The following is a 13,063-nucleotide window of genomic DNA, read 5'->3' on the forward strand; positions in this document are numbered from 1 at the left end:
GTTACATAATCTTATGAAGGAGAATAAAACAACTCTGGTGCGTTAGTGATTACGCCACTGCCTACACACAACTGCAAAGTAAATATGCTAAGTAACTTTGCGGCCCTATTGGTGCCACTATTTTGACTGTCTCGGAACACACATTCGAACACACTCTGAGATTAGCGATGCCTCCCACCCTTCATTTTCTTGCAAAATAGAACAAAGTGTGGCCTTAGCCTCTGATCTCTTCGGTAATAAATGATCATTCTTAAAATAGACAAGCACTGAGGTGGCACGAGGGCATTACATGTCAGCTATTGCAATAAATATTGAGTTTCCTTTGTGTGTCTGAGAGCGCTCACCGGCTTTCCGTTGACAAACCAGTTGAGGAAAGGTGCAGGCTTTGAAGGCCTTGACCGACAGGTGGCGTTCAAGATGTCTCCAAGTTGGTAGCGTCCACGAACGCCCTCGATGACGGGCCCACGCTCTGGCAACACTGCATAAACACTCAGAGCATGAGATATGTGCTGCATCATGCATCGCGTCTTGCAGTTGCCTGTCTATCATACGTGCGTAAACGTACAAAGCTCGCCACAATCACGTTTAAGACGTGAGCAAACAGTGCTTAACACGGGACGGAGAAGAACGACAAACACAAGCGCTGAACTAACAACCACTGGTTTATTGCTTGGATATGCGTGACAGCCTGTTTGATATCTATGCGTTTGATATCTATGCGCTCCCCGCCTCCAAACACGCGCTCATATGGGAAATACGAAGAAAACTGTGTTTTATTTCGGCATCTTAAGTACGAGTTGGTCTATTTGCACAAAAGCAGTTGCCTGCTTTTTTTCTATTCCTGCTTTCGCTCGTAGCCAAAAATTTACTCGGTGCTTTAGATGCGGAGCTCGACCCTACTTCACTGTAAAGAGCCTCTGCGTAGCTAACACAAAACAACAACTTTTTACTATTTGTTCTTCCAGTTTTAGTGTTCTTGAATCGCGACTTGCATTTTTTGTAACAGTGCACCACTACTATTACCATGCTCCGTGAAAAATTTCTCTATGGGCGACTTTTACGACATACCCGCAGCTACTAGTTGGAACCAACCTATTTTCTTTCAGACTACCGTAAAAAATAACCTTACATTGCCCCTGATTGTAGCCAGGAGTTGTGTTTTCACTTACGCGAATCCGCTAGTGAGGGAGTCTAATGAAAAGAAAGTGTCCCGTTCGTAAGGCCCTGATACCTTTCTCATAACCGGGGACCCGGTTCAGCGTTAAGGTGCCAGGGAAAAAAAATAAGCCCGCGACTGCGACACAATCTTGAAGACTCGGCGAAACCCTGGAACTCACGTTGCCGCCTAAGCGGAATGTATGAACCGTGGTTGCTTCTCTAGAAAGTTTTTCAGCCGAGTTTGTTCCTTACACAAACGAGCGCACCAGCAACACGTCCTTCCTCCTGCGTACGTTGCAGTTTAAGCCCTATAAATGGCAGAACCTGCGAACAGCACGTAGACGGTACGTGCCTTCATTTAGCCCGCAAACGAACATGTATGTATATGATTGCTTGTGGGTGCCTTCTTGCGCGTATATGAAGTAAGTGGCCTTCACAAAATGAAGAAAAAGACAGGCCTGTATTTCATTTTCCCGAGCCACATGCTATAACATGACGTCGGAAGAAACACGCGAAAACATATTAGTCTCGCACTGAGCAGGAAGCCAATAGCATTTGATTTTCAGCGCGTGTCGTGGTTTCGCGACCTACGTCGCGTTCTGGTGTAAGTTAACCTTTCTTGTGAGACAAATAGTGGTCGCTATGGCTTAAATTGGGGTACTGCTTATGAACTTAATGGGTAGTGCAGTTGGTGAAACATCACAGATAAAAAAAGAAAATAATCAAACGAAGGTTATACAGTCGAGCTAACTGAAAAAAAGTTCACAGCATATCCACGGGTGAATGATGAAAGCTTGGGCGAAGCTCCTGAAGCAATCATGGTTACACCGTGAAATCTTCAGTGGTGAATTCGCCCAGCAGTAATCAAAGCGATAGCCCAGTACATCATCAATGACGTGACAAACACTGTATATATTTATACAAATTTTATTAATCGTAAGTGGTAGCTAGACGTGGCTTCCGTTCCCCCTTCATTATAACAGCTTTATGGTCGGTGAAGTGATGGATCGGTGATAGGTCGTGATTTGATGTTTGCAAAGACGAAGTAGTGGGCAGTTTGCAAAGGTGGTTACGCCGGACAACGGAGACGGGACAAGGTTAGACTAAGAGGAGCTTCGCCCCTAAAATTAAGGCAGAATTCACAAATGTTTATTCGGAAGGATACAAAGCGATTTCTCAAGTGCTCAGTGCATAGGCATTATTTCAGAAGTGTGCTGCGCAAAGTACGATGCGACTGGGTTTGAAAGCATGTTTGTCACAAAATCACACAACCGCAGCGAAGTGAGCTATAGTCCGCGTATCCAACCGCAAGGCAAGACATATCCTTGCAAATGTTAGTGCCGCCGTTATACTTTCAAATTATTTTCCAAACGAAATGCAGCTAAACAAAGAACAAAAGATGTCAGGCTTTTGAGGCTGGTTTTCGTCCTGCAGTCCCGCACCAGAGTGGTTCCCAAAGCTCCATCATTAAACCTAACGTTTTGCTTCAAACTCTTTGCCCTACGATGTGACAAACAACGGTTGTCAATGTTGTTTTGTATGTTTAGTTATCTCAACCAGGCCTTGGAATGTTTCAGAACCATAATCATTCTATTATTGCCGAGTCGTTATTCGAGGATGGATGGAAGGAATCAGAAAAGCAGGAGGCAGGAAGGTTAACCATCCTCACCGTAGATGTTGAGGTCCTTCTCAAAGATGATTGTGCGGAATTCTGGTCCCTCGGTGGACACTTCGCAGCCGTAGGTTCCTTCGCTGTTGAGGTCAGTACGGTCCAGGTACACTCGGTTGTGGTTGGACTTGGACAACTGCATGACAGTTCAAGCGGTTAGTCGAAGTAAGCGTACCGTAGATGTGCAAATGACAGCCTTGCTGTGATAACTCAAAAAAGAAGAAATTAACTGAAATTTCAATATTTACTTAAGCACCACTCCAGCAGAAGTGCATGACGGCACCATTACATTGCGAACACAATTGAGACATAATCCCGACGGGCTCTTTTCGTGAATATATTATACGGTTTTTCGTGGATATACGCGCATATAGTACATCGACAAAACTGTGCATCGAACAGTTCTTGAGCTCATTCAGCTGGCTTACAAACAAGTCTAACAAACTAATACACACAAGCCTGGAGCTGATGTACCTGTTTTCACTGATACCTATAGCATATTACTCAAATCTTGTATTTGATGTTGTTGCAATGTCTAGTTGATTTCTCAACACTGGTAAAGCTGGACGACGTTTTGTTAAATATTCCCTTTGCAAGGCAGAGTAGTGCATTTTGTATATACGACCGTATGTATGTTGGGGTTACACGAACTAGTAGTGGCGAACACCCAGCTCAGTTCTCGACCAACGGGTGACAGATGGTGATACGTCGTCTATACGTTTATTTTGCTTTCGTTAAACGTAGCAGCATGAGAACACGCATACGAAAGATACTTGCAGTCCTATTCATTAACGTTTCACACGTTTAGCGCAACATCGGCTTTTAGTTTGCAACAGTGATGACTTCATAAGAGTAGCACTTTCTTTTATGCCGGTTTTCACTTCACGTATACCTGTACATCTTCGGTTCTGCGGCCATAGCGCATATAGTATGCGGCTGCGCCATGACTTATACAACGCTAACTTAGCTTGTGTGGTATGCCCGTACGATCTCTGTACTCTATGCTTGTAAACAGCGGGCATGGGGTCATTATAGCCTCAAAAGCTCTTGTAACATAAAACTATTGCGTTTATTCATCTTTCGTCTACGTGTTCCACTTATTTTACAACCAAAGAGATCATGTTGAAACGAATCATCTGCTTTTGCACAGCATGCTTGAGATTAAAAAATTTCTCCTCAAGCGCAGTCAATGTGTATACGGTGACGAAAAATATATGCCCAGGGCATTTTACATGTACTCACGTTTACGTAGAGCCCGACGAGGTCGTATTTCTGGCCTGGCGGCACGTCGCTGGGCAAGTACCTGTAGAACTCGACGTTGTTCTTGTACCACTTGACTGAGTACAGCTCGGCGCCTTCCAGATTGTACTCGCATAAGAGCAGGACGGGTTCGCCGCTGATCACCGCTCCAGGGACGTCCACGCGCTCGAACCGTATGCTGCGAGCACCTGAAAAGACGCCAGGAAGTTAGTTTTTATGTAGCCGAAATGAGCGTGGCAATAACACCCGAACTGATCAACCTAGTGATTGATTGATTGATTGATTGATTGATTGATTGATTGATTGATTGATTGATTGATTGATTGATTGATTGATTGATTGATTGATTGATTGATTGATAAGCGACACCGACCGACCGACTGAATGACTTGGTTTAATGTTCACGGCAAGTCCTGCTCTCTGAGATATTTCGTTATCGTTAAAAAGATCACGTGCAAGTTATTCCTATAATATTTTTGTCCTCTGCTATATGCCGTTTTCGGTCGTCTTCCGTATTATTGACGTTATTAACGATGTAGAAGTTGCTCTATACGTGAGCCATACTATCGAAATATTTGAAAAATGCAGGATATCTCTGTCCCGTCATTTGCATGGCACACTACTCGAGACGACGAGGATGTGCATGAAATAGCTGACTCACGCGTAAGTAAGGAGGCGCAGTCAAATCGTGTGACGCTTATAGCGCGAGTAACAAAACAGGTAGAAAACCAGAACAGCAATCGCGAAGCCCGCAGCGTCTTCGTGTAAATGGAGCGCTCGAGTTGTTCCTCCCGAAGTTTAAGCCTTATCGTGGCAAACAATAACCTCAAGGTGTACGAAAAGCTCTACATCAAAACAGCAACTCTCGCACGCTGAGATTTAAACTTAGTTGAGTGCCTTAGGAACTCGAATAGAGGATGGAGCTTCCGTCTCTGCCTCGAACGAAGGACGGCGAATGCCAAACTGAGAGCCAGGCACAAAGCTCTCGCTATCGCTCGAAAAGCATACTCGAGCCACACAGGAGGGCACGATGCGCCATTTTGGAAACCGTGGGCTCGCTTCGTGTCCGGAGGGTGAGCAGGCGAGCGAGCTGAAAGAGAAGGAAACTGACGCGCGGCCGTGATAAATATTAGGCACGGAAAACGCGAGCGTAAATGTAGCATCGGAAATCTCACCTTCGCAGAGTCGAAATGCGAGCAGTTTTTTGTCACGCACGGGCCGAAAATGCGAGGAACGCTTTGATTTACGAGCGGACCGGTCGCCTTAGGTGTGGGCGTCGTCCATGGACGAGCGCGCGTCTGAACGCTCCCCCGGAGACAGAGCCCGGTACGTCTGGAATCTCCCCGACGCCTTTTGTTTCTCTTCCGGTTTCGTACGTAGCTTTAAGCGTAACGTGGCTGGAGGCGCAATCGTTGGCAGTAACAATAAATCAACGGCGTCGTAAGATGCGGACTCCCCCTTCTGGCAGACGCCACGACTATCCGCGGCATCACATGACTCGAGCAGCCGAAAAACCAACGTCGGAAACGGAAGTGAGAAACGCATCTGCAAACTTTTGCGTACGAGCCTTCTTTTAAGAAATTGTGAAAGTTGGTAAAGATTTCGAGTATATAGCTTGAATAGGACGCACCTATTCTCTGCGTTGTTGATAAAGGAAGGAAGGAATGCAGGAAGGAAGGAAGGCAGGAAGGAAGGAATGAAGAAAGCAAGAGGAAGAAGGCAGGGAGATGAACCAGAAACATGTCCGGTTGGCTACCCTACACTGGACGAATGGGAATATAAAGATGAAAGAGAGAGGAAGGAAGAAAATATATTTTTTAAAAGGATGCTGGTGTCCTTTAGGGCCACTACTTCGAAGCACTTTCATTTTCGATCCCTCTTGCAACGAAAACGTTAAGAAGCGCATAGTTCTTAATTACCTTATGACAATTGGTCCTTTTGTTTAATTCCCATACGCGACTTCAACTAGAAAAAATCGATCACTGACAACGTAGAAATTTCAGTGTCACGCAGAACCATAGAACATTCACGACTGCTCCGTAGTCGAGAATAGCAACGACGATGCGGCAGGAATGAAACAGCGCCCAGACCATGTCTCGACAGGTCGTTCCAAACTGAGAATGTTCGCCGATGGAGACAGGCAGTTTAGAAAGGCAGCGCAAGAGGCGACGAGAAGTGAGGTTAAATAAAGCTCAAGAAGAGGCAGACCATACGATGAAGATGTGCGCCTGGCAGCTCATATAAGCAGTTTATCGCGTGTGTGTGCCAAAGCCGTAAAAATCAAAATTATGTCTTGTTTCCGGCATTTCTGTGCGCATCCTCTAGGAAACGTGTTGAAAGAATAAGATTAAATGAAATAGCTCAACGGTCTCTCGGCCCGGGTGACTACGCCAAGTCCAATTCACTTCGTTTCACAAGAAAAACTCAGACTGCAACACAACAAAACAGTTTCATCTGCGAGTAACGTTAGACGGGAACGAAATTTTAAAGGAATCACGCTTCATTTCAAACTTGTAGACTGAGCCAGCCCAATTAAGATAAATACATGCATGGAGCTGAGAGCTACACACCAGCGGCAGTGCAGCACAGCCCGGCGCTCAGTGCCGAAGGCATGCGTGTCCACTGGCGTCCCGACAACGTTATAGAAGCAAGCGCAAGAGGGACGCGAAAACAAAGGGAGCTCGGATCTGAATCTAAAATAGCACTTAACATGCAAATGCCGGCTGGTCCGGCGAAGCCGCGGAGGCGACGCGGGAGGAACCCCAGCTGGAACCGCAGTGGCTCTCGTACTCTCGAGTGCTAGTTTCGGGCCCGGAACAATCCATCAATGGAAGGGAGTGCCTTACTCGGATCCCGCTCACGCCAGCTTCCAACGAGGTTCACGACCCCATCAACGTAACACGGAGGACACCCGGGAAAGGACAGCGTGGGGTTAAAGCCTCGCATAAGTGTAGCGAATGTATGTCGAGAGGGCACTTGAACTGCATGCGTAGTTCGTAGGCAAGGTCTGGAACCTGGAAAGACTGACAGTGAGCGATAGGTGCAGTACCTTGGCAAGGCGAGACGCTGTCCTGGATGGCTGTGGGACCAAGCGCACGGGACAATAAGGAGATGAGACTTCACTGATCACACTTCCAATTCCTTATTCGCAGAATTCTGATGCGCTAGTCAGAAGCGCCATGCCTCTGTTTTAAACTTCCGAACCATTCGAGAACCACAAGGAAGAGAAACGCTTCTAAGCCTGGATTCGAGCGAAACTGCTTCAGCTTATGCATACCAGCAAGCACGTTTCTCAGTTCTTGTTATGTCGCTGAGTGAATACTTCCGGAATGAACTAAATAACTAGCATAAATGTCTAGGAGATGGATGGAACCATATTCTGAGAAAGTCATCCTCTTCTATTGAAGGTAGGCTAGCAGCTTTTGAATACTACACTGTAGAGTTAGGTAATGCTTCCTGATTTCGTAGAAAAAACAAGAAACTCTGGGAAATGCATATCCTGTGTCCGCTGCAACTACAAAACACATACGTACTTCTTGGGACTTAGCTTTTGAGCTTGTATGTCGTCTTTTTATTGGTTCCGTAAGCGTTTCTAATAACCTACGCAACATGTCATGCCAGTGGTAGGAAAGAGAGTAAGAATTATTTATTTAAAGGCATATCGAATCCAGGAAGTAGTAACGTTCACAAAGGTTAAGTGGTTTATAGTATGTATATCATTAGTCTTATTCTTTTTCCTTTAATAAGGCTAGACCACCCATAATAAACAATTTGGAAACTTTCCAGGAAAATAAAAAGCGTGAAAGCCTTATTACTGGAGGTGACACGTGGGTAACTGGTTAAGAAAGTTTCCTGGAGCCGGGCAACCAGCAGGTTGCTTAGCAGCACCCGTCCTAACAGGCCTTTTAGCGAGGAAATAATAAAAACACTTCCATTAACCACCTGGCGCACGAAGCGTGGATTCTCAGGGCAGGCGGAACTCGCACCTCCTACCGGAAGCAGCGGCAGGCGAAGGTGGTAGGGGAGATGGAGGAGCAGGGGCTGCTTTTCGCGCATGCTTAAATACTGCGCAGCACTCTAGAGCCTCGTTGTATTGTCAGCCAACAAGAAGCTGGTGGTCCAAGGGGCTCGTGCTGCGTTTCGCATTTAGCGGCCGCATTGGCTGTGGTAATGTTGTGTATTACTCAGGAACGAAATTCTTCGTAGTAGCTTCTAGTATATTATTTCCCCCTCTGAAGCCTGCATGTCTTTAGGCGTAACGAACACAGTGTTACAAATAGACAGACAGATTCAACACTTGAAGATGAATCTGCGTCGTGCGATGGTATATGGTAAAGCAAGTAAAGGGAACTTGATGATTGATACAGTATTGGATACCTCGCACCCACACTAGGCCACTCTGGTAACCACCCAATCAAAGAAAGCGAAATTATCTTCTACTGCCCCACAAGAACATCGGCGCGAGTCGCTGTCCAGCGCTAAGATGAGCTGGCTCGAGCCTGCTTCTTCAAACATTACCTATTGAAGATGTTGTAGCCGTGACCAGCTATTCGCCACAACCATTCGGACCAACAATACACTCAATGAAAGCTCACGACCTAGTTATGACCTTAAGAGAGTTGTTTTATTTTCCTCTTCCTCCTCCTCCTATGAGAAACCCATCTGACGGGCTTCTTTTGTAGCTTCGTGCTGCTTTTAGTGGATGACAACGTTTCCATTTCGTATCATGCCATGTAGAAGGGCGTCATCTTAAGTAATGCTTGTGCACGACGTCCAAGCATAAAGAATAAGACTGACAATAGTGGGAGTCCTATACAGAGCTTCCCACTACGTTCGCTCGTTGTATATATCACGCCGCGCAAGTTCTTTTGTTGCTTCGTCGTCATTTTCGGAAACGAGAGGCGGGCGTCGACCCGTCCGTGTTGAGTCAGCTTGTCGTTTTTCTCCGAGTGTGACTCGTGTGCCGACGCGTAGACGAAGAACGCCTCCGTGTCGTCGCTGTGTACGACGCCGCAATGGACGTAATCGTCCCGCGCACTTTCGTTCCGGCAATTACATGCCGGGAGAAAAGATGCCGATGTCGTTGAACCTTGCGCGAGCGCAGTTAGGGCAGTAATTGTTGAAGTTTAATTAGATTTATAGTTCCTCTTTGCATTTGGACAAACGGTACTTCTGACATAGCCAGGCGGCAAGAAGAGGGGGTTGCACTGGCTGCGTAAGCTTCGTGAGAGTTCATCGTTTTATGAAGCGACGCGGTACTCGAAAACACAGCATTAATAATAATAATAATAATATTTGGGGTTTAACGTCCCCAAACCCCCATATGATTATGAGAGACGCCGTAGCGGAGGGCTCCGGAAATTTCGACCACCTGGGGTTCTTTAACGTGCACCTAAATCTAAGTACACGGGCCTCAAACGTTTTCCGCCTCCATCGAAAATGCAGCCGCCGCGGCCTGGATTCGATCCCGCGACCTTCGGGTCAGCAGTCGAGCGCCATAACCATTAGACCACTGTGGCGGGGCTCGAAAACACAGCAAACTGAGCACAATGACAACTATAGCTGGTGGAACATATTTTGGTTGATTTCCAGGTGTACAAAGAAGAAAGACCTTGTCTCCAAAGTACACTATGGTCATCTTCCCAAGTACCTCTAGATCTCGGCAAAATACTTGGACCTGTGCCTTGTCCTTCTCAGCAACGTCAAATTTTAAAATTCCTGTTCAGGTTCCTTGAGGACATTAACTTAATTAATAAACTTTAGGGTGACATATATCCCAACCATTACGTTCCCATGCACTTCCACATACCACGATCATATGTTTTCATTTTCTTTTCCTGCCCTCCTCCTGGCGCCTTCCTAGGGCCTTTATGTCCTCAATCCCTTTCCCCTATACAGAGTAGCGTGTAGGTGCATTTATATACGCCAGCAGAATTCTCTGTTCTTCAATAAAGAGCTTTCTCTCTCTCTCTCTCTGAGCATGTGCAATAATGTGGGTCACGTGTGCTCTATTCCACATTATTTAGGCACCAGAAGCACATGTAGAATATTGGTTAACGAACACCTGGGTTCAACGCCCGGCCACGGCGGCCGCCTTTCGACGGAGGCGAAATGTAATAACACCCGTGTGCTTAGATTGCTAATGCTTAGTCGCTGATGCCCGTCTAAGACAGGTATCAAGGTGAAAGCATTAGACGCCTCATCAAACGCGAAAATTGATCTTCGGCGTCCCGCGTCGTCGGACACAGCACGAGTGACGCAAAATATCATCTCGTGATGACGTCACCATATGACGTCATCATGGCATCACAGATCGCTAAAACTTGTGACGCCATCGTGACGTCCCAAAGTTTGGCGTGACGTCACGTGAACTAATGCCACTTGATACCGTTATCACATGACATCGAGACTCGGCCAAAGGTGGGCCGATCACGGAGGCAGTGCACAACCAGGTGACATGCCTCCGATAGTGGAGGCAATGCAAAATTACGCTAGTTGCACAAAACTTTCGGAGGGTGGCGGGGCACGATCAGTACATCGACGGAGAAGAGAAAGAAGATATCTTTCGCTTTAGAGTCGTCTTAGGTGAATGCATAAGGGACCCTGTGAGTTTTATTCAACATTTGGAAAAAAATTATAGAGGTCGACAGTGTCAAAACGAGCAGCTGCTTCCATAAATCATAAAGGCATAATGACGGCTTTCAGCTCTTCTATCCCCGTCTATGATTGTATAAATATGGTTTTTACGGTTAATGCACGCATGTCGTTTATTAATCCGCGGCCACCCGTTCTGTCTGCCATACATATTGTACATTCGTGTCGTTGGTTTGCGAACATAAGACTCGGGTTCTGTGAAGGCATTTTTTACGGTTAATGTAACAAACTCGCCTATTTATTCCGCCGGCAGCCAATCATGTCAGGCCCGCACAGTGTACACTGGCATGCCTGTTTACTAACACTAAGCTCTCCTAGCCAGCAAGTGTTCTTTTAGATATCGCCTGTCACATGATAACGTATAAAGGGTCATCATTTCCACTAGAACGAGCTGTATCTCTTCGTCGGCTTCTTAGTCCCAGCTCAAAAAGCATAAAAAAAGGCTTTCAAAGAAGGGCAGGGGATAAGTTCCATTTATTAAGGTACTTATATGAGAGGGATGGGCCTCTCCCAACGCGTCTGAAATGAATATAAGTGATTCGCAGTGTAAAAGGTATCACACGTGGTGTTACCGACGTTGAACTCCCTAGTTCAACAGGGAGTGCGCCGAGTTACTGGGCGGGTCCTTTAAACCATCATTTCTATTTTCCAGACAAACCCTTTCCATGCTTTTCCTTCCCTCTTTCTCCACGCCGTTATCTTTTTTTTTTTTACTACTCCCGCCGGAATAGAACTTACCTTTTCACTATACAAGTAAGATGTACTGAGTCGGGGCGTAAGTGGGCGTTACTTTAGCGGAGTCGTACGTCTGCGCAGGGTATCACTATTTTCATCGGCGTATGACGACTTATCTCACTTAAGGAGCTCGTCGAAGACGCGAGCTTGTAACCTCCCCCCCCCCCCCCCCCCCCCGGCCCCCTTTAACGTCACTCGCCTCTCCGCACCTCTCTTACCCTGCTTTATCTCAAGCGTGGCCGCGTGTTCACAGTTCAAGCTCGACACCCGTGTCGCGCGTGAAAAAAAAAAGAAAATAAAAAAAAAACACTATGGCGATGGTATACGAGCACATGTGTGACTAATGGGGCTCCAACCTTCTCGCCCTGTCCTGCAGCCCCATTTGTTCGCCCATATACATATCCTACGGGGATGCGACGCCGCTTCGAGTCTGTAATAAATTCACACGGTGCGCTTAGAGGGAAGCGCGTGAAACGCGCGTTTTCTCGCGAGAGGTGCTGCTGCGACTCGCTTCAGCGTTCGCGATGCCGACGCCGCGGTACACGCTTTACGAGCTTTAAAAATTTTTTTTGTTAGAAAGCCAAGTTCGAGGCCCGCGACGGAGTGGGGATATTTTCTCCATTCCCAGGGCGCGTGTGGAGAGGAGAGACCCACTTTCTCCCCAAAACCAGCGAAACGACAGTTTAGTGGGTGATAAATAAGTGACAGCATTTTGGATACGCGATGCGAGTGAATGAGAAGGGTGTACGATCACTACGAAATCACGTGCATTCGAAGGCGTGAAGCGAGGAGCGGGGGCGCAGCATCTGCGCGAGCACCATGCAAGTTCATAACTTTCGCTACAGCTGAAACAAATCTCGGGTCTTAGGAAAACCCAGCAACGAGATTAACTTGAATTGTGATGATTGGGAATGAAATGTGGAGAGAAGACTTTCTTTGTCAGTGCACTTTAATAAAGAAAAAAAAATGGAGCCATGGCAAATCGATTATCAGAGGGATATGGTGAGGGGAGCCGAGTAATCGCACTGAAATGACTGTGGAGAGTTTCATCTCCATTACTTATAATTTCTCGCAAGAATGGTAACATATGAAACTACGATTTTTTTTTTCAGCACAAACCTTCCATCTAAAGGAGAAATAAGGGGGACTACGTACAACCAGCAATACCCTGGACAATTTAAGGAGGACATGAGAAAATTAGTTGCATAGTTTAAGTTTATATACAAAGAAACATATTTAGGTATCCAGGAAAGGTAAAAGTGCACAATCCGTTTAACTGGAGGCATTAAAGAGCAAAAAGAAACCTCGCAGAGAGCTCGTCTTGAAAGTGTTTCTCTTTCAATCAAGTTTGCGTTCTCGTCTAATGTTCAAGCCTATTTAAACGAATGTTCTGTTCTTGCTTTCACTTATCGCATTATCATATACTCCCGCAGTTAACATCTCACATTGCCTCGCCCATTTTGCACATATCGTTCCTCCAGTGCATCCACCTAAATAATGTTGGACTGTGAGGCACTCGAAGCAAAGAAACGCCTTTGGTTAATTCAGATCCACCACCATCTGACTACATCCATTCGTGAATGATCA

At 46.2% G+C, this 13,063-nt stretch overlaps 1 protein-coding gene across 2 annotated transcripts in view; it reads right to left on the bottom strand.

Annotated features, from left to right (window-relative positions):
* The window catches only part of LOC119387965 (uncharacterized), a 204,468-nt gene that overhangs the window by 53,859 nt on the left and 137,546 nt on the right, over nt 1-13,063 (bottom strand). For both annotated transcript variants that reach the window (XR_007415486.1, XM_037655557.2), the window contains exons 2-4: nt 4,070-4,275; nt 2,828-2,963; nt 345-478 (exon numbers count right to left, since the gene is read on the bottom strand). Coding sequence is in view for 1 of the 2 variants with exons in the window: in XM_037655557.2 (XP_037511485.1) it covers nt 345-478; nt 2,828-2,963; nt 4,070-4,275 (476 nt within the window). In the remaining variant the exon portion in view is untranslated. The remainder of the gene's footprint in view (nt 1-344; nt 479-2,827; nt 2,964-4,069; nt 4,276-13,063) is intronic.

This window comes from Rhipicephalus sanguineus, chromosome 3 (genome assembly GCF_013339695.2).
Source record: "Rhipicephalus sanguineus isolate Rsan-2018 chromosome 3, BIME_Rsan_1.4, whole genome shotgun sequence".
NCBI lineage: Eukaryota > Metazoa > Arthropoda > Arachnida > Ixodida > Ixodidae > Rhipicephalus > Rhipicephalus sanguineus.